This window comes from Podarcis raffonei, chromosome 12 (assembly GCF_027172205.1).
Source record: "Podarcis raffonei isolate rPodRaf1 chromosome 12, rPodRaf1.pri, whole genome shotgun sequence".
In the NCBI taxonomy this organism is placed as follows: Eukaryota; Metazoa; Chordata; class Lepidosauria; order Squamata; family Lacertidae; genus Podarcis; species Podarcis raffonei.
Window position 1 is genome coordinate 21591570 of NC_070613.1, and position 26699 is coordinate 21618268.

General features: G+C 43.8%; 1 protein-coding gene and 1 non-coding gene across 5 annotated transcripts in view; both read left to right on the forward strand.

The window, feature by feature from the left end:
• The window catches only part of PRTFDC1 (phosphoribosyl transferase domain containing 1), a 53502-nt gene that overhangs the window by 19969 nt on the left and 6834 nt on the right, over nucleotides 1-26699 (forward strand). For all 4 annotated transcript variants that reach the window (XM_053409596.1, XM_053409593.1, XM_053409595.1 and 1 more), the window contains exons 4-6: nucleotides 12340-12405; nucleotides 25282-25299; nucleotides 26139-26221. In XM_053409596.1, coding sequence (XP_053265571.1) covers nucleotides 12340-12405; nucleotides 25282-25299; nucleotides 26139-26221 — 167 coding nt within the window. The remainder of the gene's footprint in view (nucleotides 1-12339; nucleotides 12406-25281; nucleotides 25300-26138; nucleotides 26222-26699) is intronic.
• TRNAN-GUU (transfer RNA asparagine (anticodon GUU)) lies at nucleotides 25970-26043 on the forward strand. The gene has a single exon. It is a non-coding gene; the product is annotated as a tRNA-Asn (tRNA).

Sequence of the window (26699 nt, forward strand, 5' to 3'; positions counted from 1 at the left end):
ATTTATAAGCAACCTTAGAGTTAGCATTTTCAGTAACCAAAAAATAAAAATAAAATCTTTTGCCATGTATCTTATGTGACATTAGCAATACAGTTCTCCTCAGAAGCTGCAGTCATTTACATGCTTACCTGGGATTAAGCCTCACTGGTCCCATTGGGACTTATTTTTGAGTAAATATGCATAGAATTGCACTGTAAACTGTAAGTTTGTGTCTCTGCAAAGGGGCTTTGAGGTCAAGTTGAAAGTGGTGATACTGTTGATGGGTGTGTGTGACAGAATATAACTGTGTGCTTACTTTGTTTTTCCACTAGCTTTTTTTTTGCCTCAAGAAGTTATTTGTGGGATTAAAATAACCCCCATCTGTTGTCTGCAGTATATGAATTTCCGGAAAGGGGAAGCCATGAACTTAATGATTTTAGTCTTCCGGCAAAATAATTTCAAGTATGCTAATGTTCACAGAGTGTGAATTTTAAACAATATATATTCGTTTTCATTAGTACACAATTCTCCTACTATTGTCTACAGATGCTTCTGTTCCTATGCGGTGCGGGGGGGGGGGGAGAGCACATTCACAAAAGGAACTATGGTACTTTCTGCTGTGACAGAAGTATTCCCTGCTCTTAAAAAAAAGTGATGCCTTGACAATCACCCAGATTTGCATGTATGTTAATGGATGTTTATCCTGGAGGGAAACCTGCTATCCATTTGCCCTAGGAGGCAAATGGTCTGTATCTGAATATTTTGCCCTATCCTGTAGGTTGGGGGTGAGGAACGTTGGGCCCAGAGACTAAATGTGGCCTTTCGAGCCTCTCTGTACGGCCCTCAGAACTCATCCCAGGTCATGCTCCCAAGGCCACGCCCTTCACCAGCCTTGTTCTGCACCTTCTTCCAGTTGCATGGAGTGTGACCTTGAACTGCATCGTACCTCTTGCTTGCGAGGCCGGACAGTGACATGAGTCTGGTGACACCGCCACCTCTGCTGTGCAGCCCAAAGAAGATCGCACTTGGGCTGAAGAAGTTTCTTCAACCCTGTGGCACTGTTGCTGAGTTGCCATTGCCTTTGACCACTGGCCATGTTGGCGGGGCTGATGGGAGTCAGAGTCCAACAACTTCTGAAGGGCCACAGGTTTCCTACTCCTGCCTTAGGCACTCCTTGTGCTAAATAATAATAATAATAATTATTCTTATTCTTATTCTTATTCTTATTTTATTATTTATACCCTGCCCACCTGGCTGGGTTTCCCCGGCCACTCTGGGCAGCTTCCAACAGAATATTAAAATACAATAACCTATTAAACATTAAAAGCTTCCCTAAACAGGGCTGCCTTCAGATGTCTTCTACAAGTCTAGTAGTAGTTTTTCTCTTTGACATCTGGTGGGAGGGGGTTCCACAGGGCGGGTGCCACTACCGAGAAGGCCCTCCGCCTGGTTCCCTGTAACTTGGCTTCTTGCAGCGAGAGAACTGCCAGAAGGCCCTCGGCACTGGACCTCAGTGTTACTGTCCAACCTCTTATGCTGTCGCGAACATCATTTTGCACAAACCTCCCTGACCTAACAGGAGAAAAAACAACTGATCTGGCCAACCCATATCAATAGGAGCACATTATGCTGCAAAAATAGAGCTGTCATCAAGTGGAAAGGCATGTTCAGCTGCAAATTAAGAAGCGGGGGGGGGGCTCTCTCTCAATCCCCCCCCCATTCGAGACAGATGTTTTTATTGGTAGACATCTGAGAAAACTGTACTTTTCAGGGAGTTCGGATTTATCAGATGTGCATGGTTCACGGCACAGGGTTACTGAGCTGCTCTAGCTGGCAGATAATCCTGCTCATCCTCCTTTTCATTCATGTAATTAAATTTGGAGGTTAAATCTTCCCTGCTAGTGGTTGAACAGCATTAAAAAACTGTCTTTCTTCTGTCTCCTTCCCCACCCTGGCTGAAACTGCTCACGCAGTGACGCCATTGGGTGGAAGGTTAATCTACAGCAGAGTGGAGAAACACAATATATCACATTGTTTCTGTGCTCTGAAAGAACTCATCATTAGAAAACATCTCACTTTGTTGCGGTTGCACTGGCCCAGTCGCCTTGTGCAGCGTTACGGCCGGCCATCTGCAAGCGCCATTCAGCTGTAGTCACCCAGAATCAAGGATGGAAATAATTTCGGCTTGCGATTGAAAAGCCGCACAAGATCAGCCAGACCTTCGTTCTGCAAATCTGCTATTAACACTCTTTCCATCTATGCATAGATGGGCAGCAAGTTGGATTGCCACTGGGATGAGCATTTTGATAAGAGTGCAATATTAGCCAATAGAGTAGACTGGCACCAGCAGTACTGTTATTGTTGTTGTTCTTGTTACTACTACTACTGTTAGATTTAATGAATCACATTTTTTTGCTGTGACTTACACCGCAAAAATAAAAATCAGATATAAAGGAGAGGAAACAAAAACAGGGTCACCCTAACCTATAATTTGGCTATTTCAAGGCTGGGAAGAACCAAGTGCGCATAGTTATTTGTTCTCTCCCTGTTCTGGGGTCCACCCCCATTTGATAAACTAGCCCTTATGACAGTTGTTTGTAACACTTGCCAATATAAAGGAGAAGCTTCACATCTTTAGCAGAGGGGGGGGGGTACTGAAAAGAAACTTCTTGCTGTACCACAGCTTCTATTTCCCCTCCATGCATTGTTTGAGTGCATTATGCACTTTGAAACATTCAGTTTAAAGACCCACGCTTGCAGTTTCCCCCCCCCCCTTAGACAATCTTCCACGCTTAACCAGAACAATTAAAAAACCCAACTCGCTTAGCTATTGATAACTTAACTTTGGAGGCTATCATGAAATCAGCAACACAAACCAAATTGAAATGCACCCTCCGGCTGCTTGATTCCTTTATTTATTTCAAGTGTTTAAGAACAGATAAGGCCATCAAAATGTCACAGCTCAGACAAAACAGCTCTGGAGTTCTGTTAAAATTAGGATGCCACCAGGGCATTCTGGGAGCTGCACTTTCGTTGTTGTGTTCTCAGTCGTCCAACAAAAAAATTCCAGGGGGAAAAAGGGCTGCATCCTTTACAGACACCTATTAATCATGGCACATTGTCCATTACGCCAGATCTTTTCTTGGGGTCCGGGTCAAGGGAAAGAAATTTCCTGTTTCAAGCCTGATGAGTACACAAATTCCATTTTCATGAAATGTTTCATCCGGAATTTGCTGTAAATGCTTCCCAACATGCTAAAAATAAAGGAAGGTGTGTACACGCTTAGGGACACTTAAGACTTTTTTTGCAAGGAGCAACCATAAGTCTGGGCACATTGTTGCCATTCTTCCAGCATTGACTGGAGGCTAATATGTGAGTCACAACTAGTGGTGCTGGAGAAATTCATTTGGTCCATGCTTTTAAGCAAACTAACCTAACACATGCTCTTCAGCAGAATACAGTCGTACCTTGGAAGTCAAAGGGAATCCGTTCTGGAAGTCCGTTCAACTTCCAAAATGTTCGGAAACCAAAGCACAGCTTCTGATTGGCTGCATGAAGCTCCTGCAGCCAACCAGAAGCCGCAGAAGCACCGTTTGATGTTCGGGTTCCAAAGAATGTTCGCTGTAATGGGAATTGGGGGTTGCTCGTGCGTAAGTTGCCGCCACTCTCGGCGAGGTTGCCTGGATAAACCTTCCCCTGGCTGGACAGCCCTGATTCCGCGTCTGTCTCAGTCACTGGCAGAATCCGTCAGTGGGAGTTTCCTGAACTTCTTCCAACATAAAAGTTCCTTGACGGATAGTCTCCGCCTAGCCTCCCTGCGCGGAAGTCTTCTGCGCAGGGTGGGTGTGGGCAGTGGAGGACCCGTACTCTCCTCGCTAGTCTCTGGTGAAGAGTCCTGGAGCCAACTCTCCGAAGCCTGCCTCTGCCCGCCTTTCTCCCTGGTGTAACGCTGATTTCCTTCCCCGGTAGCTGAGTCCTCTCCTTTCCTGCTGGGACCTTCTCCGGCATCGCTTGGGAGCCCTTCCTCCACTCCTGGCTGCGATGGCAGTTCCCTGACATTCGCAAGCTGGAATAGTCACTTCCCAGGTTTGTGGTGTTTGGGAGCCAAAACATTCGAGTACCAAGGCGCTCGGAATCCAAGGTACAACTGTATGTGGAGCGGACACAGTTATCCTTTGGATTGTGCAAACAAGCGTTTAATACGATCAAAAACCAAAAAACAACAACCCTAGGTTTAAAAAATATAATTAAAGACAAGAGCAAAATAGGATCACAACAACAGTAACTTAGCCCGAACCAATTTTTAATGGTGAAAATGTTAAAAGGCTTTTCAGCTTGCCTTTTATTTATTCTTTTATAAAATATTTATTAAAGTTTTACAAAAAAGCATATGAATACATACATCATAAAAAGAAAAAAGAAAAATAACAAAGTTACACAAAGAATAAACAAAGAATACATAATAAAACAATACAAAAAAAGATAATGAAAAAACATAAACAAGAAAGAAAAAAAAACCAATTTTTAACTCTATATTTGTTTAGCCCTGGTTCTTGACTTCCTCACACCTCCCTTTTTTGTGTTCCCATTTATTCAATCAAATTCAGCAAATCCCTACCCTCTTTCAATTCTCATTATTAATTATATAGCTTAACATAATATATCTCCAATCTTTCATCCCTTTTTAGTTCATTGTTACATATTCCATAATTTAATCACTAATGCCATATTATTTTTAAATCCAACATCATCTTAGCATTCATAAATTTTGCAATATTTTTGAAGGTAATCTTTAAATTTCTTCCAATCCTCTTCCACCGACTCTTCTCCCTGGTCCCGGATTCTGCCAGTCATTTCTGCCATCTCCATGTAATCGATTACTTGCATCTGCCATTCTTCCAAGGTGGGTAGATCTTGTGTCTTCCAATACTTTGCGATGAGTATTCTTGCTGCTGCTGTGGCGTACATAAAGAAAGTTCTATCCTTCTTTAACACCAATTGGCCGACTATGCCCAGGAGAAAGGCCTCTGGTTTCTTTAAGAAAGTGTACTTAAACACCTTTTTCATTTCATTATATATCATTTCCCAGAAAGCCTTAATCCTTGGGCACGTCCACCAGAGGTGAAAGAAAGTACCTTCAATCTCTTTACATTTCCAACATTTATTGTCGGGCAGATGATAAATTTTTGCAAGCTTGACTGGGGTCATGTACCACCTATATATCATTTTCATAATATTCTCTCTTAAGGCATTACATGCCGTAAATTTCATACCGGTGGCCCACAACTGCTCCCAGTCAGCAAACATAATATTATGACCAATGTCTTGTGCCCATTTAATCATAGCTGATTTAACCGTTTCATCCTGTGTATTCCATTTTAACAGCAAGTTATACATTCTTGATAGTGTCTTAGTTTTTGGATCTAACAGTTCTGTTTCCAATTTTGATTTCTCCACCTGGAAACCAATTTTTTTTGTCCAAATTGTAAACCTCTCTTATTTGAAAATAATGAAGCCAATCTCGCACTTTATCTTTTAATTTCTCAAAACTCTGCAATTTCAATTTGTCTCCTTCTTGTTCTAATATTTCCCAATATTTCGGCCAGTTGGCCTCCATATTGAGTTTTTTCTGAGCCTTTGCTTCCATTGGTGACAACCACCTTGGGGTCTTGTTTTCCAATAGATCTTTATATCTTGTCCAGACATTAAACAAAGCTTTCCTGACAATATGGTTTTTAAATGCTTTATGTGCTTTTACCTTGTCGTACCACAAGTATGCACGCCATCCAAATGCATTGTTAAAACCTTCTAAATCCAACATATCTGTGTTCTCAAGAAGCAGCCAGTCTTTCAACCAGCAGAATGCTGCTGATTCATAATAAAGTTTAAGGTCTGGCAGGGCAAACCCACCTCTTTCCTTTGCATCAGTTAATATTTTAAATTTTATTCTGGGCTTTTTGCCCTGCCAGACAAATTTAGAAATGTCTCTCTGCCACTTCTTGAAACAGTCCATCTTGTCCACAATTTGCAATGCTTGAAACAAAAATAACATTTTTGGCAATACATTCATCTTTATAACTGCAATTCTACCCAACAAGGAAAGCTTCAAATTCGACCATATTTCTAAATCTTTTTTTACTTCTAACCAACATTACTCATAGTTATCTTTAAATAAATTCAAATTTGTAGCAGTCAAGAAAACACGGAAAGGCGCGCATCCTGCTTGGTGGCCGAAAGCAAGAGGGGAAAGGAGGGAGGGAAGGAAGGAAGGAAGGAAGGGAAGGAGCGCGCACCCATCACCACCCACCCACCCAGGGTTCAAGCAGGCCTGTTTCCTTTTCTCCCTTTCCCTCCTGGCCCCGTCTTCACTTCTCTCCCACTCCCGGTCCCGGTTCCAGTCCCGATATTTAGCCCAGCCCTTCAGGCAGGGAGTTCTTTAGCATGAGGTAATGCGGCTTGGGGAAAGGGGAAAAGACGGCTTCCAAAAAAACGTGCAGCCTTCCTCCCTCCTGGGGGTGGAGGTCGGCTGCTTCCCGGAGGAGTTCGGGGTGCAGTTGGGGGAAAGGAGCGCGGATTGAGGAGGGGAGAAGAGGGGCGCCTCCGAGACAAGGCAACGAAAGGGCGCACCCATCCGGTCGCGCGCCATGCGGGAAGGGACTCCGGCAGCAGCTGGAACGAACCACGCCTCTCCGGCGCCTTTGAACGGCCGCGCGACAGAATTCCAACAGGTGAAGCTTTTCCCAGCGCGAGGCAGCCTTACTGAGGAACGTAACGCTTGCTGGATTTCTGCCCGTGGGGAGGTTGTTAAAGACAACAGGAGCCGCCTCAGCGCCTCACTCAGACGCTGGCGGCCGGGGGCGACTACACGGGCCACATGACGAGGTCTGGCGGGCCAGATTCGGCCCGCGGGCCTTGTGTTTGACACCCGTGTCCTAAGGGGTTCTTAGTTCTCCAAATATCAATTAAGTCCATATTGTCAGTCAGTTCAAAAAAAGTTTTCGGTAGTCTGCCATCTTTTGTTACAGACTGTCTCTGTGCCTTGTCCATGTTCGTAGATACCACCCCATTCATATCTCCCATCATAATAATATTGTAATCCATATAGTCCAGCAATGTCTCGTGCAACTTCTTGTAAAACTCCGATTTCCCCTCATTTGGTGCATAAATTCCTAAAATCAAAAATTTTTCTCCTTGAGATTGGATTTCAATTGCTAAAATTCTTCCTTGTTCATCTTTAAAAACAAATTTTGGTGATAGGCTTTCTTTTGCGTAGATAACCACTCCTCTCTTTTTAACCTTGTCCGATGAAATAAATTCTTGGCCCAATCTTTTGTTGATCAATACTTTCCTGTGGAGCCTAATCACGTGTGTTTCCAGCTTGCCTTTTAAAGGGAGGGGGCCAATCACATCTCTTTAGGGAGAGAGTTTCATGACATGGGTGCAGCAGCTGAGAAGGCCCTGCCCCATGTCCCATCCAGTCACAACTCTGAAGGCAAGAAGGCATGGATGCAAGAAGGCAGTGCTGAATACAATGGATGGGCAGGTTCACAAGGAAAGGAGGAGATGGCCTTCTTCTAATTTAGGCCTTGTCCAAGAGTGTCTGCCAGCTTCTGTGCTTTGGGCTGATTGTGATGCAGTGAAGATGAATAAAACCTGGTCTATAAAAATCTATATTGTTGACACATCCCAAACCTGATGTACTTTTAAAAAAAACAACAACCTCTTTTGTACTTTCTAGGAGCGTCATATCAACAGGTTTCTTCTGAGGGAGGAAGGGGGTGAATATAACCGCTTGGATGATAGGCAACTAGGGATGTAGTAAAGGGCCTGTCCATAGTTTTAACGAGGCGGAGTGCTGGAAATTTATTGCAGCCGCATTTGTGCCATTATTAAGTTAGCCTTTGTTCTGCCAGAACAGTTTTTAAAAGATTCCATTTTCTGCTCAGCTACTGCAAGCCGGCAGATGTGTGCTGCTTTGTGCAACTTTCACATCGGCAGCCCTGTTTGTGGGACTCCTCTCTTTCCTGAGACCACCCAATTCATTGCACATGTAGCTTCAGATGGATTCAAGATCCCTCTGGCCTCCAGGAAAGAAAAGGAAGACTGTAATAATAGACTAACCCACCCAGTTCAAAAGACATGATCTAATACTGGAAGAATTGGCAACTTAAAAGTCGCTGCTGTTATGGAAGCTTTGAGAAGGTGGCTCAAGAAACGTATTATGCTGGGAATTTCTCTCTATGGTACTTAAAGGAGCATACACAGAAAGCTTTAAACATTGCTTTTTGGGTTTGTTCTTCGAAATTCCATTTATCCGGGAAGTTTATAAAGTACAGGATAAGGGGATAAGGCTGCAAACCAGCTTCAGGTGATGTTTCTCATGATTGCAGCTGGAGAGGCAGTGCATTTATCCCTGCCACAGGTCTCTGCCATGGATGCATTCCTGCAGAAAACAGTCATAACTTTGAAGTCGAACAGAATCCATTCCGGAAGTCCATTCGACTTCCAAAACCTTCGGAAACCAACAGCCAATCGGAAGCAGTGGAAGCCCCATTGGACATTCGGCTTCCAAAAATAATTCACAAACCGGAACAGTCCCTTCTGGGTTTGCGATGTTCAGGAGCCAAAACGTTCTACTAGCAAGGCGTTCGACTTCCAAAGTACGACTGTATCTGTGAGGCCTCAGCTAAGTTCACAGACAGGCTGCAGTTGGGGATCCCAGGCAGGCAGGCTTAAGGTTCAGAGGCAGAGGGTGTGGTCTATGATGAATCAGGCTGTAGAGCAGAAAGGCATGGAAAATGAGAGGGATGGAGCAAGTCCACTTAGCAGCATCTGCCAAGGACCAACTGAGCACATGACTTGGGATATTACTGTTTTATTAAGTCTTGTAGCGTCTTGATTGGTTTGAAGGGTCAACGGACATTATCCATGCGGGTGCTGAAATCTAAAGGATATAACTGAGCCACAGAGCTTAATTTGCTGATGAACCAGAGTGTTGATGGTATAGATGGTATACTCAGGAATCCAAAGTTTTGTGTCTCTTTTGTAGGAAATGTATACTTTTTTGTGCATTCTGCACAGGAGACTTGCTGCTGGAAACTTGGATTCAAGTGCACTACATTTTCCCAGCCAGCTTGCTGTGGTGGCTACATTTGCATGATGAAATGTCAGTTGAGTAAGCCAAGACATGCATGAGCTTCACAGCCACTTTGTTTGTGTAAGCCAGGAAGCTACAGGTAACCATATTCCTATGATGTCTGAATCAGGAAACCAAGGTTAACAGATAAAATATGGCTTCCAGATCCTTGCTTCTTGGGAAGCTATTTACCCTAGTTGCCAGTTCAGACATAACGGGAAGCTGAAGTAGCTTAAGCTTCCTGGTTCGTATACTTGCTTGTGCAAAGGGAGCATGTAGGTTGTGCATATCACAGTTTATAAGCCAGGATTTGATGGTGCAAATGCATCCACCATCTTCAGAGGGAAGCCTGAAGTCATCCACGCCGCCTTCAGATATTCCTGAGTTCTGGCAACGTCAGAGAGCATAGATGAAGGTTTGCTCAGATAAAGATTAAGGTGCTCTTGTTGCCTTTCCTGCCTCTTCATCACCTGGGTTCCACTCATCTTCATAGGTCAGCCATTGTTAGATGTCTGTCCTCTATAAAGTTTTCAGAACAGATTTAAAAGGTGTTTCCTGATGGCAATTTCTTCAATTTGTCACAGGGAGCTGTGATGAATTGTGGAGCAAAATACTGTGAAGTGGCTTGAAAGCAGTACATAATGATTCATGGCAATATGTTGAATTTAATTGGAATACAAAATTGGTGATAAGAACTGCTTTATTTCAATATCGTCTTTAAAGTTCTGAAAAAGCATGGGAATGAACCATCTAGCTCAGAGGGAAGCCAGCACGGTGCTCTCCCAATCAGGGTTGGACTATTGTTCATGCTGATGGGAGCTAGAGTCCAGGAACATCAGGGAGGCAGTAAATTGAATCTCCTTCACTGATACCATTAGAAGACAGTTGTGAGTCCAAGTTGACCTTTAAATATGATGGAATAAAATCCCAATTTTAGGTTGCTAAACTTTTTATTTATTGTATTTTTAGCCCTCCAAGGCAGTTTACATAACGCAATATAAAATGCATTTGAAATCACCAAACAACATCCATAGAGTGCCTGGAAGATGAAAATGCGGTTCATTTAACTATCACTGATGTTAAGATGACTAACTTTATTGTATCCATGTAATCTGTCCAAGGGCTTTTTAGTTTCTACTGAGATTGTTTTATTTTTGTTTATATATTTAATAAATTTTGTTTGTATTTGTTGCATCAGTAACAATAAAAATGTGGGAGGCTCGGCAAAAATTTTTTGAATCTGAGTTAAAGCACAAGCAGAAATAGTTCAAAAACATAGCATAAGACAACTGTAAATGAAATTAGCAGTTTCAAATTTAAAACATTTAAGGAAAAACCAATTTGGAACACTTTAAGGTATGCTTAAAGCTTTGCATAGAAGAGGCGTGGCTCAGTTCACTGGGGAGGGAATTTTTTAACCAGTTGGTCACCACTGAAAAGGCCCTTCAAGAGGGGGGAAAATATTAATATAGAGAGTAGAATTCGGTGTTGCTATTTTTGCTCCAGTGGAGGTGCCCGCTAACATGTGAGAAAGGGAGACATTCCCCACCCCCACCCCCAGTTCTTGCGGCAGCCCTCTCAGCTCCATGAAAATCTGCTCCAGAGGGTTGGGGGCTTCAGGGGAGAACATGGAAAGTAGGGTGGGGGCTTCAGGGGAGAGAGGGTATTGCTGAAAATTACCTCTTTCTCTTATTCATATGCCTCCACTGGATTATAAGACAAGCAGAACAGCAACATTGGATTTCACCCATTGAAATCACACAAGAAAAGAGTATCAAGCAGTGCTGGTGGACTTAAGGATGATATGCAACAACATATTAAATCTACTCATATAATGTCACTTATGAAAGGCAGCTAATGTAATACACAGGCATTTGCTTTGATTTCATTTGCACATCTGTTCCTTCCATTGTGGCAAAATATTCTTCTGCTTTGGCAGGAATTGCAAATATGGTCACAGGAATTACATAGCAGTTTCCCCAGTAGCTGCCAGTTCACAGCTATACAATCCTTAACTTCTCTTATTGGATAGTATAATCCTGCGCTTTGAAAGACTCTTGGATTCACTTTTGCAGTTCTTTGCCAGCAGCAGAGTTCTTGCCTCAGCCAAGAGTGTTAAAATGCAAAGGAAGTATACTTCAAAGTCTTTGAAAGGGATTTTATCATTTTTTTTTTTTAAGTAAACAAAAGACCCTTTGCTTGTTTGTTTATTACAACTATTAATTACTCTGTAGGTCTAGAAGAGTCTTGTTTCCAAAACAGATGTCTTATTGGTTGTTTTACCTGGGGGGACACACACACACACTTTTCCTAGTTTGGAAACGTTAGAGAAAACATATCTTTTCCTGCAACTGTAGGGTGTTCTGTTTTCCTCACCCTTACTAATTTCAGTTATAGACCTCTGTTCAATAAAACTTCTAGGGTAGTTTACATAATGCAGTAATCAATATTCCAATAGTAACCTGAAAACACCCTCCCCCCAAAAAAGTTTCCCTGAGATTAGACCATCCACTACAGTCATAGTATTTAGGTGCCTCCTTTAAAATATATATATATATTGCCAGGCATTTGGTGATTAATTGCACACTGCTACTTAGAGTATATTGCTGGTATGGATTTATTGTAACCTTTATTTCTATTTCATGGTTTTGTATATTTATCTGGTCTTAAGGGTAGTTGTTGGGACGCATGTGGCGCTGTGGGTTAAATCACAGAGCCTAGGACTTGCCAATCAGAAGGTCAGCGGTTCGAATCCCCGCAACGGGGTGAGCTCCTGTTGCTCGGTCCCTGCTCCTGCCAACCTAGCAGTTCGAAAGCACATCAAAGTGCAAGTAGATGAATAGGTACCGCTCAGGCGGGAAGGTAAACGGCGTTTCCGTGCGCTGCTCTGGTTCGCCAGAAGCAGCTTAGCCATACTGGCCACATGACCCGGAAGCTGTACGCTGGCTCCCTCGGCCAGTAAAGCGAGATGAATGTCACAACCCCAGAGTCGGCCATGACTGGACCTAATGGTCAGGGGTCCCTTTACCTTTAATGATAGTTGTTAGTTGCCCTGAGTGAGGTATAATAACAGACAATAAATGAATCAGTTCTATAGAGATAGGTTTCACTGAGATTGGTCTGTGGGCCCTTTTTGGGTACTAGCTCACAGTCAACTCATTAGGGATGAAGATATTTGTCAAAGTTAGAGTGCAAGTAAAATGTGATCTACTTTTATTTTTCAGAATGACCAGTCTATGCAAGATACACAGATCATAGGGGGAGATGACTTCTCAAAGCTGGCTGGAAAGGTTTGTAAGATTTTTAAATAAAACGAGGCCATTATGACACCAGGATCGGACTAACACCAAGATTCAAAGACAGCATGATTAGGGCAATAACAAAACCTAGAGAGAAGCAAGAGGAGCAAGATGCTAATAATTACCTGCTCCGAGAAAGGCAGGGCAAAGAGAAACAGTCACCTTGGTTTCAGCATGACCAAGGGTGCAGAATCGCAGCTGGGTCCACAACTACTATCAGAGCTAAATACATATTCTTTAGTAACTGGATATTATTGACAGTGAACATGTGAGCTACTGATAAATATCCCGAAAAGGATTCTAGCCCCGCATTCTGGAGGAAAAGACACTGTCTACACATAATAGTAAATTGTCATTAGCACTACATGCCTGAAGTGGACTTGCACAGCCAGGTGGAGAAATTTGGTAGCATTTAGTTTTGCTTTCAGAGAATCCTGGCTCGTCATGGCAAACTAACCAGAGATAACAGTTTACCACAAGCTCTGATGAGCTTCTACACAAGCCAGTTCCAAGCCATGGGTTATGGGGTTTGTGATAAACCACAGTCTCTGGTTTGTATATCACAGCAAGCCAGGATTCTGCAGAAGCAAAACTGAAGTGCTAAGCCAGGGTTGGCTAGTCTGCGGCCCTCCAGATACTGTTGGACTACACCTCCCATGATCCCTGACAGCAGGTTGGTGATGATGGGAGTTGCAGTCCAATAAAATCTGGAGGACTACAAGTTCCTCACCTGTCGCAGAGTGTTCACAGCTCAGTCCGGTGCATGTCTAAGTGCCATTGCATTCTGTAGTGCTCACACCCAGGTAAGTTGAAGCATTCTTCCCTGCCACCCCAACAGACCTTCCTGCACGTGTTAAACAACTATGTACCCTGCTTCAACATAAGCCGGCATGAACATTGTCATAAACTGTCACTAGATAACTAAGAAGCTGCTTTTGAAAAGTAAATGTTTGATTCAACATATGCAGCCAGTCTGCATAAAGGCCATTTCAGCCAGTTCTTTCAAGTACTGTACTTGGGTCCACTCAATTTAATTTAAACTTTTCTCAATTTAATTTAAACTTTTCTCAAGCTGGCAAAATAGCTGCTTCTAGCAAAGGGGCAGCTAGAAATATTGTTTTGCCTAGATATAATCCTGTGTTTCAGAGGGCCAAAAAAAAAGACAATATGTGGAATGCATGATTGCATGTAATATGCCTGGAGCCCCCCCCCCCACCTTCTATTAGCTATAAGAGCCACAGAGTGGTATGAGCAGGATTCAGACTGCAGGAAGGGAGGTTAACCCTTTCCAACCATCTTGCAGTCATGCTATTCTCCCCATGAGTAAATCTACCATCAATTACAGCTTTTCACCCAGCACAGATGGCAACATGGGATGGGTCATTTTTGAGGAGACTACAGCATAGGAGGGAAGGGTTAAACACCCCCCCCCCAAAAAAAATACACCATCGTCCATATCCTACTCTGGCTCTCCCACAGCTTCTGTTTTCAAAGGCGAAGGCAAATTGAATGCAATTATCTTGTTTCGGCCCTGAACCTTTTAATAGCGCCTTGGTTTTGACAATGGTAAATCATGGGACTTGTCAATGGTTTGAATCTTTTTATGTGCTGGAAGGCTGATAAGCAATTTATTTTCATTTTCCCCCATTCTGCATGCACATACTGATGTTTAAAAAAAGGGGAAATAAAATATTTTTGTTCAAGGACAAGACTCTTTTAATCCAGGCCTAGTTATACGCTGAATCACTTGAGGAGGAAGGATGACTTTATTTCATTAGGCAGATGGTCTGTGTGGGAAAGTGATCAAAACGGCAAGCCTCGGGATGAATTTGGGCAGGAAACCACTAAAATTAATTTACACTGCAAGTGAAATTACTCTTGTGTTAATAGTAGGACTGGTAACTGATTAAAGACTTTTAGTTAATTAATCATCTGGCTTTTAACAGATTAATCAATTACATTTTAATAAATTGTCCTATTACCAAAATCTCAGCGTCTTTTTCTCTTATTGAAGGAAGTGTGTGATAACTTCATGATTTATTTAACAAAAGCTATCTACCATCCATTGTCGCCAGTACTGTCTAAAATAGCGAAATGCAACTCAAACTGATTTTCTTTTCTATGTTGCCGGGTGGTATAAGAAATGGTTTGTGAGAATTATTGCGCATCAGTATTATGTCAGTTGTTACATGATTAGTATGTTAGTACCAGAACCAGTGTTTAGGTTTGCAGTGTTGAGTGTTAAAAGAGGCAAGCCTTCCTGGATCTAAAAGAGGGAATTTCAGCGGCTGTAGCTTGTTATGCAATCTACACCCGCAGCAATTCTCTCCATTTGGCCCAGGGGTGGCTAACCTGTGGTCTCCAGATGTTGATGGATTCCCATCATCCTCAGCCAGTGTAGCCAGTAGTCAAGGATTGACATTTGGAGGGCCACAGGTGAACCACCCCCCCCCCCATTTTATAAACCTGCTTCATATTTTCATTAGCTGTGCTGGCAAACAGAGCATAGGTTGCAATTTCTTGCAAGGCTGAATTAGCAGGTTCTCACCAGTCCCCCATCACATCTGCCTACCAGTCTTACTAAGGACATTACGTGTGTTCCTTACAAAGATTATGTAAATGTACCAGGTTTATTATAACTATCCTCGTTGTTCAACATTGAGCAACCTTTGAAAATCTGCCACAAACAGAACGCGGTTCATAAACTCGACGTGTTTATTTTCATCCTTGCTTACAGATGACTTGAATAATGCCAGCTGACAGGATTAGATAAAGCTTAATACCCTTTTTCAGAAAACCTTTCCTTTTCCCCCCATTTTCTAAAAAAGGCTTTAAGCCAACTTTTGAGATATATTAAGGAATCAAAGGCTGCATGGAGCTAAATATTAACTACCTGTATCGTGTTTTGTGCCTGAAAGGTTAATTTTGAATATCTACTTGCTACAAAAAAAGAACCCTGCTGGATTTTGTTGTCAGCAGTTAGCAAGAAAGCTTCGGTGTCAACAAGACTTCAAAAGTATACTGCCAGAGTGTGGAGAAAGAGACCCCCTGGGGCATTCCTAGTGTGCCAGCCAAATGCCCTCAAAAACAGTGGATATACAAATATGAAAGAGAGGGATGGACTGCAGTTCCCATGGTCCCTGACCACTGACCATGCTGGGTGGCGTTGATTGAAGTTGGAGTCCGACAACATCCAAAAGGCCACAGGTTCCCCTCACCTGTAACTGCCTGCCCAAGCTGGGGGTCAAACTACAGTTAGGTTAGTAGTGTGTTTCAGCTACCACACTTAGGAGATTGCACATTTTTTAACAAAAGCATCCCCTGGGATCTGCTTTAGTTATTTCCTCCCATGCCATTTACTTGCATTAAATTGTCTCCCCAACGCTGTTATTTGTCCCTGAAGGTGTTATTTGCTGAGTCAGCCTCCCAGCCCCTTTGTGGCTATATTTGATGAAGGAAAAACATGTCCTGTGTAGAGCACAGTCATAGAAAACACACTTTTTATGTGTGTGAAACTACTTGACATGTAGATTTAGCATTACTAAAGTCTCAACGAGAAATAGTCTCAGCAAGAGTGGTGGTGGGAAAGCTGTGGCCTTCCAGATGTTGCTAGACTACAACTCCCATCATCCATGACTGCTGGCCATACTGGCTGGGACTGATGGAAATTGGGAGTCCAGCACCCTGTGAACCTTAGGGCAACCACAAGGATTTTTTGTCCCTCCAGAAATTTCTGGCCCTCTAGAAATAGTTGGACTCTTAATTCACAACCCTAGCCAGGGATTGGTTAGGGATTAGATTTGGAGCCCAACAACATCTGGAAGGTCACAGGTTCCCCACCCCTGCCTTAGAACTCCAACTTGCAAAGCTTTTAGCTTGAGCTCCTGGCCTCTTGTGCCAGATCTGCAGCCATCATTTATATATAATACCTCCTCCAAAGGTTAGTCAATGACTCAAGCTATCCTGGATCCTAGTTCCTCCCAGCCAGTTCCTGGCCAGATAGCCAGTTGTCTGCTTTCCCAATATTTGATATGAACCCAGGGATTCAGACTCCTTTTGAGAATGCAACTTAGGGAGTGTGAACCTTTAAACCTTGAAAACCACCTATATAGTTTAGTTGTCTGGAGTGAGCCAGCAGTAAATCACACTGTGGGATCTGGAGTTAACTCTTCATTAGCAGAAACCGGAGTGTCAGGCCTAATGAGCCCAGCAACTCATCTCTGGTAGGTCTTGCTCGCATGAAGCAGTTGCTGAGACTGAAGGTCTTCACCTCCCTGCAGCTGCCTAAGTGCTGCTCCTCACCAGCAATCTATTGCTTTTTTCCAAGCAACCAGAGACTGCGTCTTCATGTCACCAACCTCTCCTCTGCCCTTTTAATGCCTCTTCTGATTCTGGGAGACAAGCCGGGAGGGGAGCTTGTTGCAGTAGGAGAGGGAGACACCCGTGACTCTTCACCAACCTGACTCATCTCTGCCTCTTGGCCTCTCTCCTCCCACCCTCCTGCTTCAGCTTCTGCCGCTGATCCTGGACTGCTCTCTGCCACAGACTCTCCCAGCTCACTGAGCCCTGTTCCCTCCTCAGCTTCTGACACCTCCTCTTCCAAGTCTTCTCCCTCTGACCACTCATTGTTCTCCCACCACTCCTCCCCGGGATCTGAGCCTTCTGCCCTTGGTGGTTGCCCAGCTGGTTCCTCCTACCATTCCTCTGTGTCCAACCAGTCCATGACAGTAGTGCCTGCAAACATGGTTCTTATTTGGGGAGAAAAGAGCCCAGTCTGTGCCCAAACAAAGAGCACGAGAAGGACACCATTAGGCATGTCAGATTTTAGGAAGGGTCTGTAAAAAAATAAATAAACCTCGCTTCCCTGTTCAATTGCCCAGGAGAGAGAAAGTTGGCAGCTTCATCTGGCTGCTCTGATTGCAGGGAATCTGTTTCCTGACGGAATTCTTTCCACGTCTTGAAAGCCCAGCTCTTGAAACCCTCGCTCTGTTATTGCCATGCAGCTGACAACTACCTGCCTACCCTCAGCAGATATAATTAGCATTGTTACATTTTCTGCAGCAGATGAGATGACTCAACACCTTCTGAAGCAGAACCAAAAAAAGGGGGGGGAAAGGGATGCTACTGGGGAAAGGGAGAATCAATTTGAGGTATAGCCAGCAGGACCCACATGTATCATCTTTCATCATGGAGCATCTGCCTTCTGTTCATCATCAGCAGCATGAAGGTTACTGATCTTATTGGAGCTGTCACAATGGAGCTGGATGTTCTGATTCAGATTTCTTTCTCTATCTCTTTTTTAATCCTTCTTACCAATCTAGGCTGCATAGACATATGTTCTTGAATTAGGAGATAAATATAGGGATGGTGGTGGTGGGGTTTCTTGCAAATTGAACTCTACCATACCTAAGGGAGTGGCATGAGGGGGGGGGGGAAACAGCTCAATCTGATATTTACTACACACCATTAAAGCAGCGCTAGCAGGACCCTTAGCTCACAGTTGTAGAACATACAGAATATGTGAGTGCTGTTCTTTGTGTGAAGGGCTGTGGCTTAGCAGCAGAGCATGGCCAAGGTCTCCGGTTCAATCCTGGCATCGTCGGGTAGAACTGCAAGAGTACCCAGTGTGAAATTACTGAGAGTCACTGCCAATCGATGCAGACAGTACTGATCTGCATGGACCATGTATAAGGCATCTTCCAATGTTCCTTTGTTTACTTAGAAGTTGCCTATATTCAACGGAGCTTACTCTTTGATATGCGTGTGCAGGATTGCAGCCCCACCGTGCAAATTTAACCATGTCTACTCTGAAGTAACTGCCATAGAGTCCTATAGGGCTTGCCCCAGGCAAATGGGTGTATAGTACTGTGCGGCAAATCTCCTGTTCTTTTATATTTATTTGAAACCGTTATCTCCCATCTGTGCTCGCTCAAGGCAGCTCAAAGCTCACACCATAAATTAGCAAGCTGAAAACATCAAAACGCTAAGACAACAGTAAAAAAAAAAAAAACTAGCAGCAGCAAAGATTGTTTAAAAAGAAAAAAAGCAGATGCACATAAAAACTAATATACTGTATTTTTCGCCCTATAGGACGCACTTTTCCCCCTCCAAAAATGAAGGGGAAATGTGTATGCATCCTATGGGGCGAATGCAGGCTTTCGCTGAAGCCTGGAGAGCGAGAGGGGTCGGTGCGCACCAACCCCTCTCGCTCTCCAGGCTTCAGGAAGCTATCCGCAAGCCTGCAGAGCCCGGCGGGAGTTCCCACGGGCTCACAAGGCTTGCGGGCAGCAGCCTGCAGCCCGAAGCACGGGGCGCACTCTGGAGGGCGCCCCGTGCTTTGCGCAGGTGTCCGCAAGCCTTGCGAGCCCGACGGGAGTTGCTGCCAGGCTCGCAAGGCTTGTGGATAGCAGCCTGTTCTGGGGGGCTGGGGTCGGGGGAAGCTTGGGCTTCCCCTGCCCCAGCCCTGCGGCTGGGGGGGGAAATATATTTTTTTTATTCATTTCCCCCCCAAAAAACGAGGTGCGTCCTATGGGCCGATACGCCCTATAGGGCAAAAAATACGGTACCTTACAAACCAAAAGGAAGCTTTTACTAGCTTCTGTAAGCCATTTAAGAAGAGGGCAAAGCACACCTATTTGGGGAGAGAGGTCAGCAGCCTTGGAGCGGCCACAGAAAAGGACCTGCCACTGGTCCCAGGGAAGTGTATTTCAGTGGGTGCTGGGATACAAAAGAGGGCTTCTGAAGATGATCTCAGAAAAAGGGTAGAATTGTATGGGAGACGAAGTCAGGCCTTCAGATATCCCGGTCCCAAAAGATGTTCAGTTGCCACTCGGGTGCAGCCCAAGACATTCTGCCACCCGAGGCCAAGGGCAGGGTGACCATCCACACATACAGGGAAGCCAAAGAAACAGGCAGCTGAGTTTTACTTCAATTTTGGAGACGGGACAGATCCACCACTGCACCTGCTAGCTTGTGGGGAGAGGTCAGGGCAGCTCTTGGAATCTGCCACCTGAGGCAATTGCCCCATTCTGCCTAAGGGTAGGATGAGGTAGGGAACCCTCCAGATGTTATTGGACTGCAACTCTAGCAGCCCAGCCAGCATGGCCAATTGTCAGGGATGACAGGAATTGGGGTCCAGCAACATCTGTAGGACCTGCAGGTGATGCAGAGTAGCTCTTTGTTCCAATGCTGAACTCCACCTACTATTAGAAACTTTCCACCCCACTAAAACCTTTCCGGAACAGCAATTTATGAAGATACGATCAAGTGAATTCTTCTGATTTATATAACTAGCCATATCTGATGTGAGTTTTGGTGTGTGTTTGACTGTATCATCCCACTCTGTTGATTCATCTGCTGACTCATTTTCGTTTATTAGTAGAACTGCGGTGCTAGGATGAGCTGTGAGTGAGGAGGTGGCATGGCTTGCACCTGGTGACTCGATTCTGTGATTTAAAATAACCAGCCACCTCCCAAAACAACATGGTGCACAGATTTTTGTATAAATGTACATGGAATTATCTGAATGGCTCTGGAATGATTAAACAAAATGCTTGGCTTGAACATGAACAGCAACAATAAAATGCAAAGGCAAGACAAGAAACAGTAAGGACACCCCACACAATTGTAAATGAAATCCATTTGGCAAAAACAATTTTGGTTGTATTCAGTAAGTTGGTTGTATTGCTCATTACCAGACTCATAGTTCCAAAGCTTTATTTTGAGCCTGGTTTTTGGTACACGGCTGGTTACACAAAAGCTATCAAATCTCAAACGTTATCCAGCTATTCACTGCCCTTTTATCTGTGTTCAGTTTCAGACTATTTTGCTGATGTTCACTGATAAGGTGCTGCTGCATGAAACCTTATTGGTGATATGCTTTCAGTGTAAGTAAAGTCAATATAAGGAAGATTTAGGTTTATGTTGCAGCTTAAATATTATATTGATAACCTCCATAATCATTTCCCCAAAACATACTGCTGTCACATCACAGATTAATTTATGTACAGTTATACCTCGGGATAAATATGCTTCAGGATAAGTATTATCGGGTTGCGCTCCGCGGCGACGCGGAAGTAACGGAGTGCGTTACTTCCGGGTTTTGCCGCTTGTGCATGCGCAGACGGTCAAAATGACGTCATGCACGGAAGTGGCGAAATGTGACCTGCACACATGCACAGTCGCGTCTTACGTTCTATTCAGGATGCGAACAGGGCTCCGGAACGGATCCCGTTCGCATCCCGAGGTACCACTGTATATAGAATTGGCTTTGAGATGTTTACAGTTGTACAAGTTACGATCAATCCTGACTAAGTTAGTCACGCTTGGGTCCTACTGAAGTTTGCAAATTGATTTCATTGGGGAAAGTGCAACTAACATTGACTGGAGCCAAGCCAGTATATTTTCCATGGTGCCATGAACCACTCTTGATTACTTTATAAACACACACAGACATATATATGAATCTTATTAAAAGTATATCCCCCAATAAATGGTTGTGCCTGAACCCCCTGATTCCTGGCCACAGTTTGGATGTTGGGAACTGCAACAACTCCAGCTCCATTTCCGTGATATTGTATTATGAATAAGTCAGTTCTGTTCCTTCAGTGTCCTTAGAGAAAGGGAAATATTCTCATTTTGCTAGCCCCCAGCTTCAACATCACAGCCTTCTTGGATATATCTTATAGCCTCAATGACATAGCCTTCTCAGATATAGGTGGGACTGCCACTTTTTGCCCACCAGCACCCTGTACATTTAACAGTTTAATGGTAGATAAAAATTCAATGGGTGCATCTTTTCCGAGGGTAGAGATGCCAGAATAGAAAAGAGATTTCTGTCTGTTGTGCAAATTTTGAATGCTTGGGGGGGGGGGGAGTTGCAGTCCGTTACATTTAACAGGCACAAATCTAGCACAAACAGATTTGCTGTTCATGAAACAATGTTAGAGTAACACCCTTCAAGGTAAATGCAAAACCAGATTTGTGAGGGTCAGGTGCTAGCACAATTAATACCATATAACGATTAACACAGAGATGGTTGGTGTTCGCTCTTCATGATTACAAAGCCTGGTCTCCTCAAGTGTTGGTTTGCAGCTACTAAGAAGGCCCTTTCTCGAGTTCCCACCAAACATGCATCAGAAGTTGTTGGGACAGAGAAAAGGGCCTCTGCAGAATAATTCAATTTGCACTGCCCTGACCTCTCTGGTGCCTCGCCCTTCTCTCTCTTTCTGGAGAACCAGCATAACAACTGCCCCCTCCCCACAAGCTGCTGCTTCTCAACATCCAAGAAGGCTTGTATGGAAGAAGGCAGTCCTTCATGTTACAAGTTGCAGCCAGAGGCTTTACCTTGCACTTCTTGTTCTTGCCGTAACAAACCATGGTTTGTTGTTATGTCTGAATCAGACCATCTTCCTGTGCTCCAGCAAGGAACTGCTTGTAAGTTTGGCCAAGAGCAGGACCTTCCAGCCTCCTTTTTCAAGGATTTCTGGCATTTGGAGCCCAAGGAGTTTCAACAAGTGGTGCCTAAGCCTGGCATCAGGGTGGAGTTGAGAAGAGGACTTTGGATATAATTCTTTCACCAAAGTCAACAGCAGCGATCTGCTGTAAAACTTGTTAAGGCAGGCAAGTTAAGATTGTGTAACTTTACAGCATGGACACGCCATGTTATTAAATTTATTAGAGGACTACCGAAATAAGAGTTCTAGTTTATCAGCATGGCAGAAGAATTATCACCAGCTGCACATGAGCCTGTCATTGGCTGCAGGTTGATTTCCTGTGGAAAGAAGCTTGAAACGAATAGAAAATATATGTCTGGCCATCTGGAAGACAGAAAACCACTTCTAAAGTATTCACTGCTATGTATTAATGTCTCTACCCTTGTGGTCCTTTCCAACTCTACAATTTTATGTTTCTCTTTAGAAATATTTCATTAGCTAATCCTACCCCATTTGCTAATATTGCAGTATTATTATCTCATGGCTTGAGTATTTGCAGCTAATTACAGGTCACATTTCACCGTGTAAGTCACATTAGTAGCATGTAAACAGGTTTGGAAGGTAATGACCTAATTCAAATGATCCTATCTCAGTTTAACGAGCCAAGATACTGAATTGAATAAACTTGTACATATGATCACAGACCCTTCTGCCTTTCCTGGGATGCTGCAGTTAAACCAGGGAGTTGTTAGCCATCGTTTCCCATTTTATCCAAGACAGGATTATCAGGTTTAAAACAAGCTAGGATCTAAATAACATCAGAATGAACATCTGGTTTGTTGTGGAGCTGGAAACCATATTTTCTTGCTTGAGATGAAGCTGTAGTTAATTGAAGACTTCCATATGGCATGATAGATAAGATGATGATCCACCAAAATAACCCTTGTGCTGATGGTTCTTGGCTGTTAGCGATGGAAAGTTGGACTGTGCCATTCCAAGGTCACAATTTACTTTAACTGATGCCATACACTGCAAGTGTGTGCTGGTTTCATTGGGACTGTTCATGATGTTAGGTCCTCCTTTTCAGGGATGTCTCATACTACCTGGCCTTGAGAAGCTTAGGGGCTTGCACCATTTAAAGAACGCATTGACGAGCCATTCTTAAACCCCCACCAGTAATATTGAGATGGTATTGCTGGCTTACGTTATAGGGCTGTTGAATTTGAGATATAGAGTGGGTCAAGCAGGGGTGGGTAACCTGGAGCCTCCAGATGTTGGGCACCAACTCCCATCAGCCAGCAGAGCCAGTGGTCAGGGGCAGTTGAGGTTGTCATCCCAACATCTGGAGAGCCACAGAAGTAAAACAGGAAGGATTTAGAAAACTGCAAACATTGGGATGAAGATGGTTCACCTAAGAATTTGCAATAGCAAAGACTTAACTTTCCCCACTCATCCAAGGCAGTTCAATAACAGTAATGCATTTAAATATTTATTCAATATTGTTTAAGTAGTATTTGGGAGATCTCAAGTACACAGTAAGGTTCTGAAGCTAGTTGCTTGGAGACATTCTAGCAAGACTAATACAAGCCTATTGTCAATCAGAGTACATCAGGATCTTGAGGATTTTGTATAGTCTCTTTTCAGTTGCCCAGTTCTCATATCAAATAAGAAACAAAATTCTTCCCCAGCTGCTGTCAAGTAAGGAAATAGTGGCCAGACCTTCAAAAGATAGATTTTTTGGGGGGTTAGCAAACAGATGTCAAGAATATTACTCTGCTCAGCAACTTATGCCTTAGCATTATCTAAATCACGTAATGCTATTTTGAGTTGGCTTGCCTCTTGTCCATTGTAAAACACTTGCAAGATAACAGCTTCCGTTATTAATTGTTTAATGTATTGTATTTTTGCATTCCTGCTATGGCCTTTGGCAAGTACAGAAATAAAACTGAACTGTTGTAGATGAGGCATTTCCTTTAAGAGAGTTTAGGTGTGCAAAGATAGATCAGAAGTCCAGGCATACATACATTACCTAATTTTATTTGTATGCAACCTTTCCATAGTTCAAGCTTGCTTACAACATGAAAAAACGTACATCATTACAAGCATAACAAAAGTAGTAATAAGCAATAAATTAAACCTCAAAAAGTTCACAACCAAATTGAACAATTTCCACATAAATCATATTAAGATTAAAATAAAGGTATCAAAAAAATAATATCAATAACAGCACCCCTCCCCCAATCCTCTAAACAATTCCTCAACCCAAGAGTCTGTTCAGCAGTCTCAGCTTCTGCAGTTGGAGTCAGTCAGGGCCCCACCCTCCTAAGCCAGATGGGAAAAGCATGCAAGGCCGGGAGCAGGTCTTCCAGGACTCACCACCAAGATTGCATGAGAGAGGGGCTGAGAAGATGGAAGAGGCAAATGGAGACTCAGCATAACAGCAGGTTCAGCAATACTTGTGTTCTGGCATCCTAAAAATTATGGAGAACTTTCCGAGGGAAGTGAAAGATCTCAGGTGGACCTCATTGGGAAAGGCCTGTCAGTCCAAAAATACAACATGCAAAAACCTGGTAGCTTACATTGGAGCAGGAACGTAGACAGAGTCTAGAAGAATTTGGTGGTTCAGGGAACAGAGCCCTGCCTAGAAGCTGTGTATCTTCCTGCTGGCAGAGATGATGGACCTGTGGCCCTCCTGGTGCTGTTGAACTCCAGTTCCCATCAGCCCCAGTCAGCATGGCCAACGGCCAGGAAGGATGGGAGTTAGAGTCCAACAATATCTGGTTGGCCACATGTTTCTCACCCCCTGCCAATCCCTGTAAATATAACACACACACACACACACACACACACACACACACACACAAAGTTGCCAGGCCATCGTTCTTAATGCTTGCCAGTTGGGGGACCTATGTATGAAACAGTTATACTGAACTGAGCTATTGGTCTACCTAGCCCTATGTGTTGGCTGCTCTTTCATGACACAGCTCTAAGCAGTGGCGCTTTCCCAGCCATGTTGTTTCTTAGCTGGAGAGGCCAGGGGTTGGGCCTTCAAAGTTCTGCATACAGAGTGTGTGTGCTGTGCTGGTGGGAATGAAACTATTCCCGTTTTCTTCCCTCTCTCCTTCCCTGGTAGGAGACCAAGTCACCTCTCACTGCAAGAAAGAAAGAACTGGGTCAGAGCTGCAGGTATAGGGCAGAAGCAGGGAGAGTCCCCTTGCTGTCTGCCAGGGACAGAGACTCTCCTTGCTCCCAGTACTTGGTTGGTTGGCTTAGCCCTTGCAGCTCTTCATCATCAGATCTCCCTTTTCCACCTCATCCTGGAGAAGACCCAGAGAACATGGACTCCCGTTCTGCTAGTGGTTTGCTGTCAATTCACTTTGTTCTCCTGCCTAACCAAAATTCTTTTTCTCCCCCTTGTTTGTTTGTGTTTCAGAACGTATTAATTGTGGAGGTAAGTTCATCTATTTGGATTGGCTAAAATGGGTGGTGGTCCTTTTGGGTACAGTACGTCTTGTAACACTTAATGTATGTAGGTGCAGATATACAAAGAATCCCGTGAAGTCAACAAAAACCTTGCTAGTGCTTTTCGAAAGCCGTTTAGCTAAAGGCTGGGACACCTTTTATTTTGGACTATGAAAAAGACCCAAAAGAGGCTAATTCCTCCCCTCCTCACCCCAGAAATTAAAATAATAAAATGGTGTTGATGTTGCATAACTTTCCAGCTATTAGCTAACCAGGTCAGTTTCAAGGCTCTTGTGTTAATATACGAAGCCCTGAACAACTTGGGTCCAGGATGCCTTAAGGCTCACACAAGCCCTTATATCCCAGCTTGATCGCTGAGATCATTCGGAGGGAGACTTTAAGTTGTCCCCCATCTTACAAAGGCTCAGCTGGTTTAAACTTTCTTCCTTCTTACTGCACTTTCAACTTCCTGTGAAAATTATTTTGCATTGTCTTTAATGGTGTTTTATTGTACTTGCACATATTGTTGTGTACCACCGTGATATTTTATATGAGTAGACAACATATAAAAACTTTTATAAATAAATAAATGCCCCAACTCCACACACACACACACACACACACACACACACACACACCGGCCTCCTTTTACCTTTCGTGCTCCTGTGGTGCAATGGGTCTGTGCGTCTGGCTGTTAACCAGAAGGATGGTGGTTCGAGCCCACTCAGGGGCTGTGGGCAGGATTCCTTCATTTGCAGGGGGTTAGACTAGATGACTCTCGGGGGTCCCTTCCAACTCTACAGCTCTATGCTTCTATGCTTTGCAAAGGATATCATTGGAACCGGAAGAACGATGAGAGCTCTCCTCAGCAAAATTGAAAAATGCAAGCCCAAGATGATCAAGGTGGCAAGGTAAGTGTAGTATTTGGGAGGGACCACATCTCAATGGGTGGAGCAGCCTTCGATAGTGTGATGCCCTCCAGATGTTTTGGACTACTAGTCCCATCAGCCACAGCCAGCACAGTCAATGGTCGGGAATGATGGGAATGGTAGTCCAACAACATGTGGAGGCTACTGTGCAGGCTACTGCTCAGAAGCTTGTCTCTTTCTCTATGGGAGGATGGCAGAGGCAGCTGACTCAGCTGATAAGGGAATGAGAAAGGAAATCCTTTTGGGTTTGCCCTTGATGAGTCTTCAGACATCTCCGATGGAGGGGAAGTGCACTCATTTACTCTTCTGCTGAAACTGGGGTGAGGTGGGGAGTTTGCCAAGCTAAACAGACCTCACCAGCCATGCATGGTTACCCATCAGAGGCTCAATGTATCTCTTATTTTTGCTACCTGTCTTTGGAGTGTCAAAACGGGGAATGGGGTTGTTTCTCAAGCAAGGA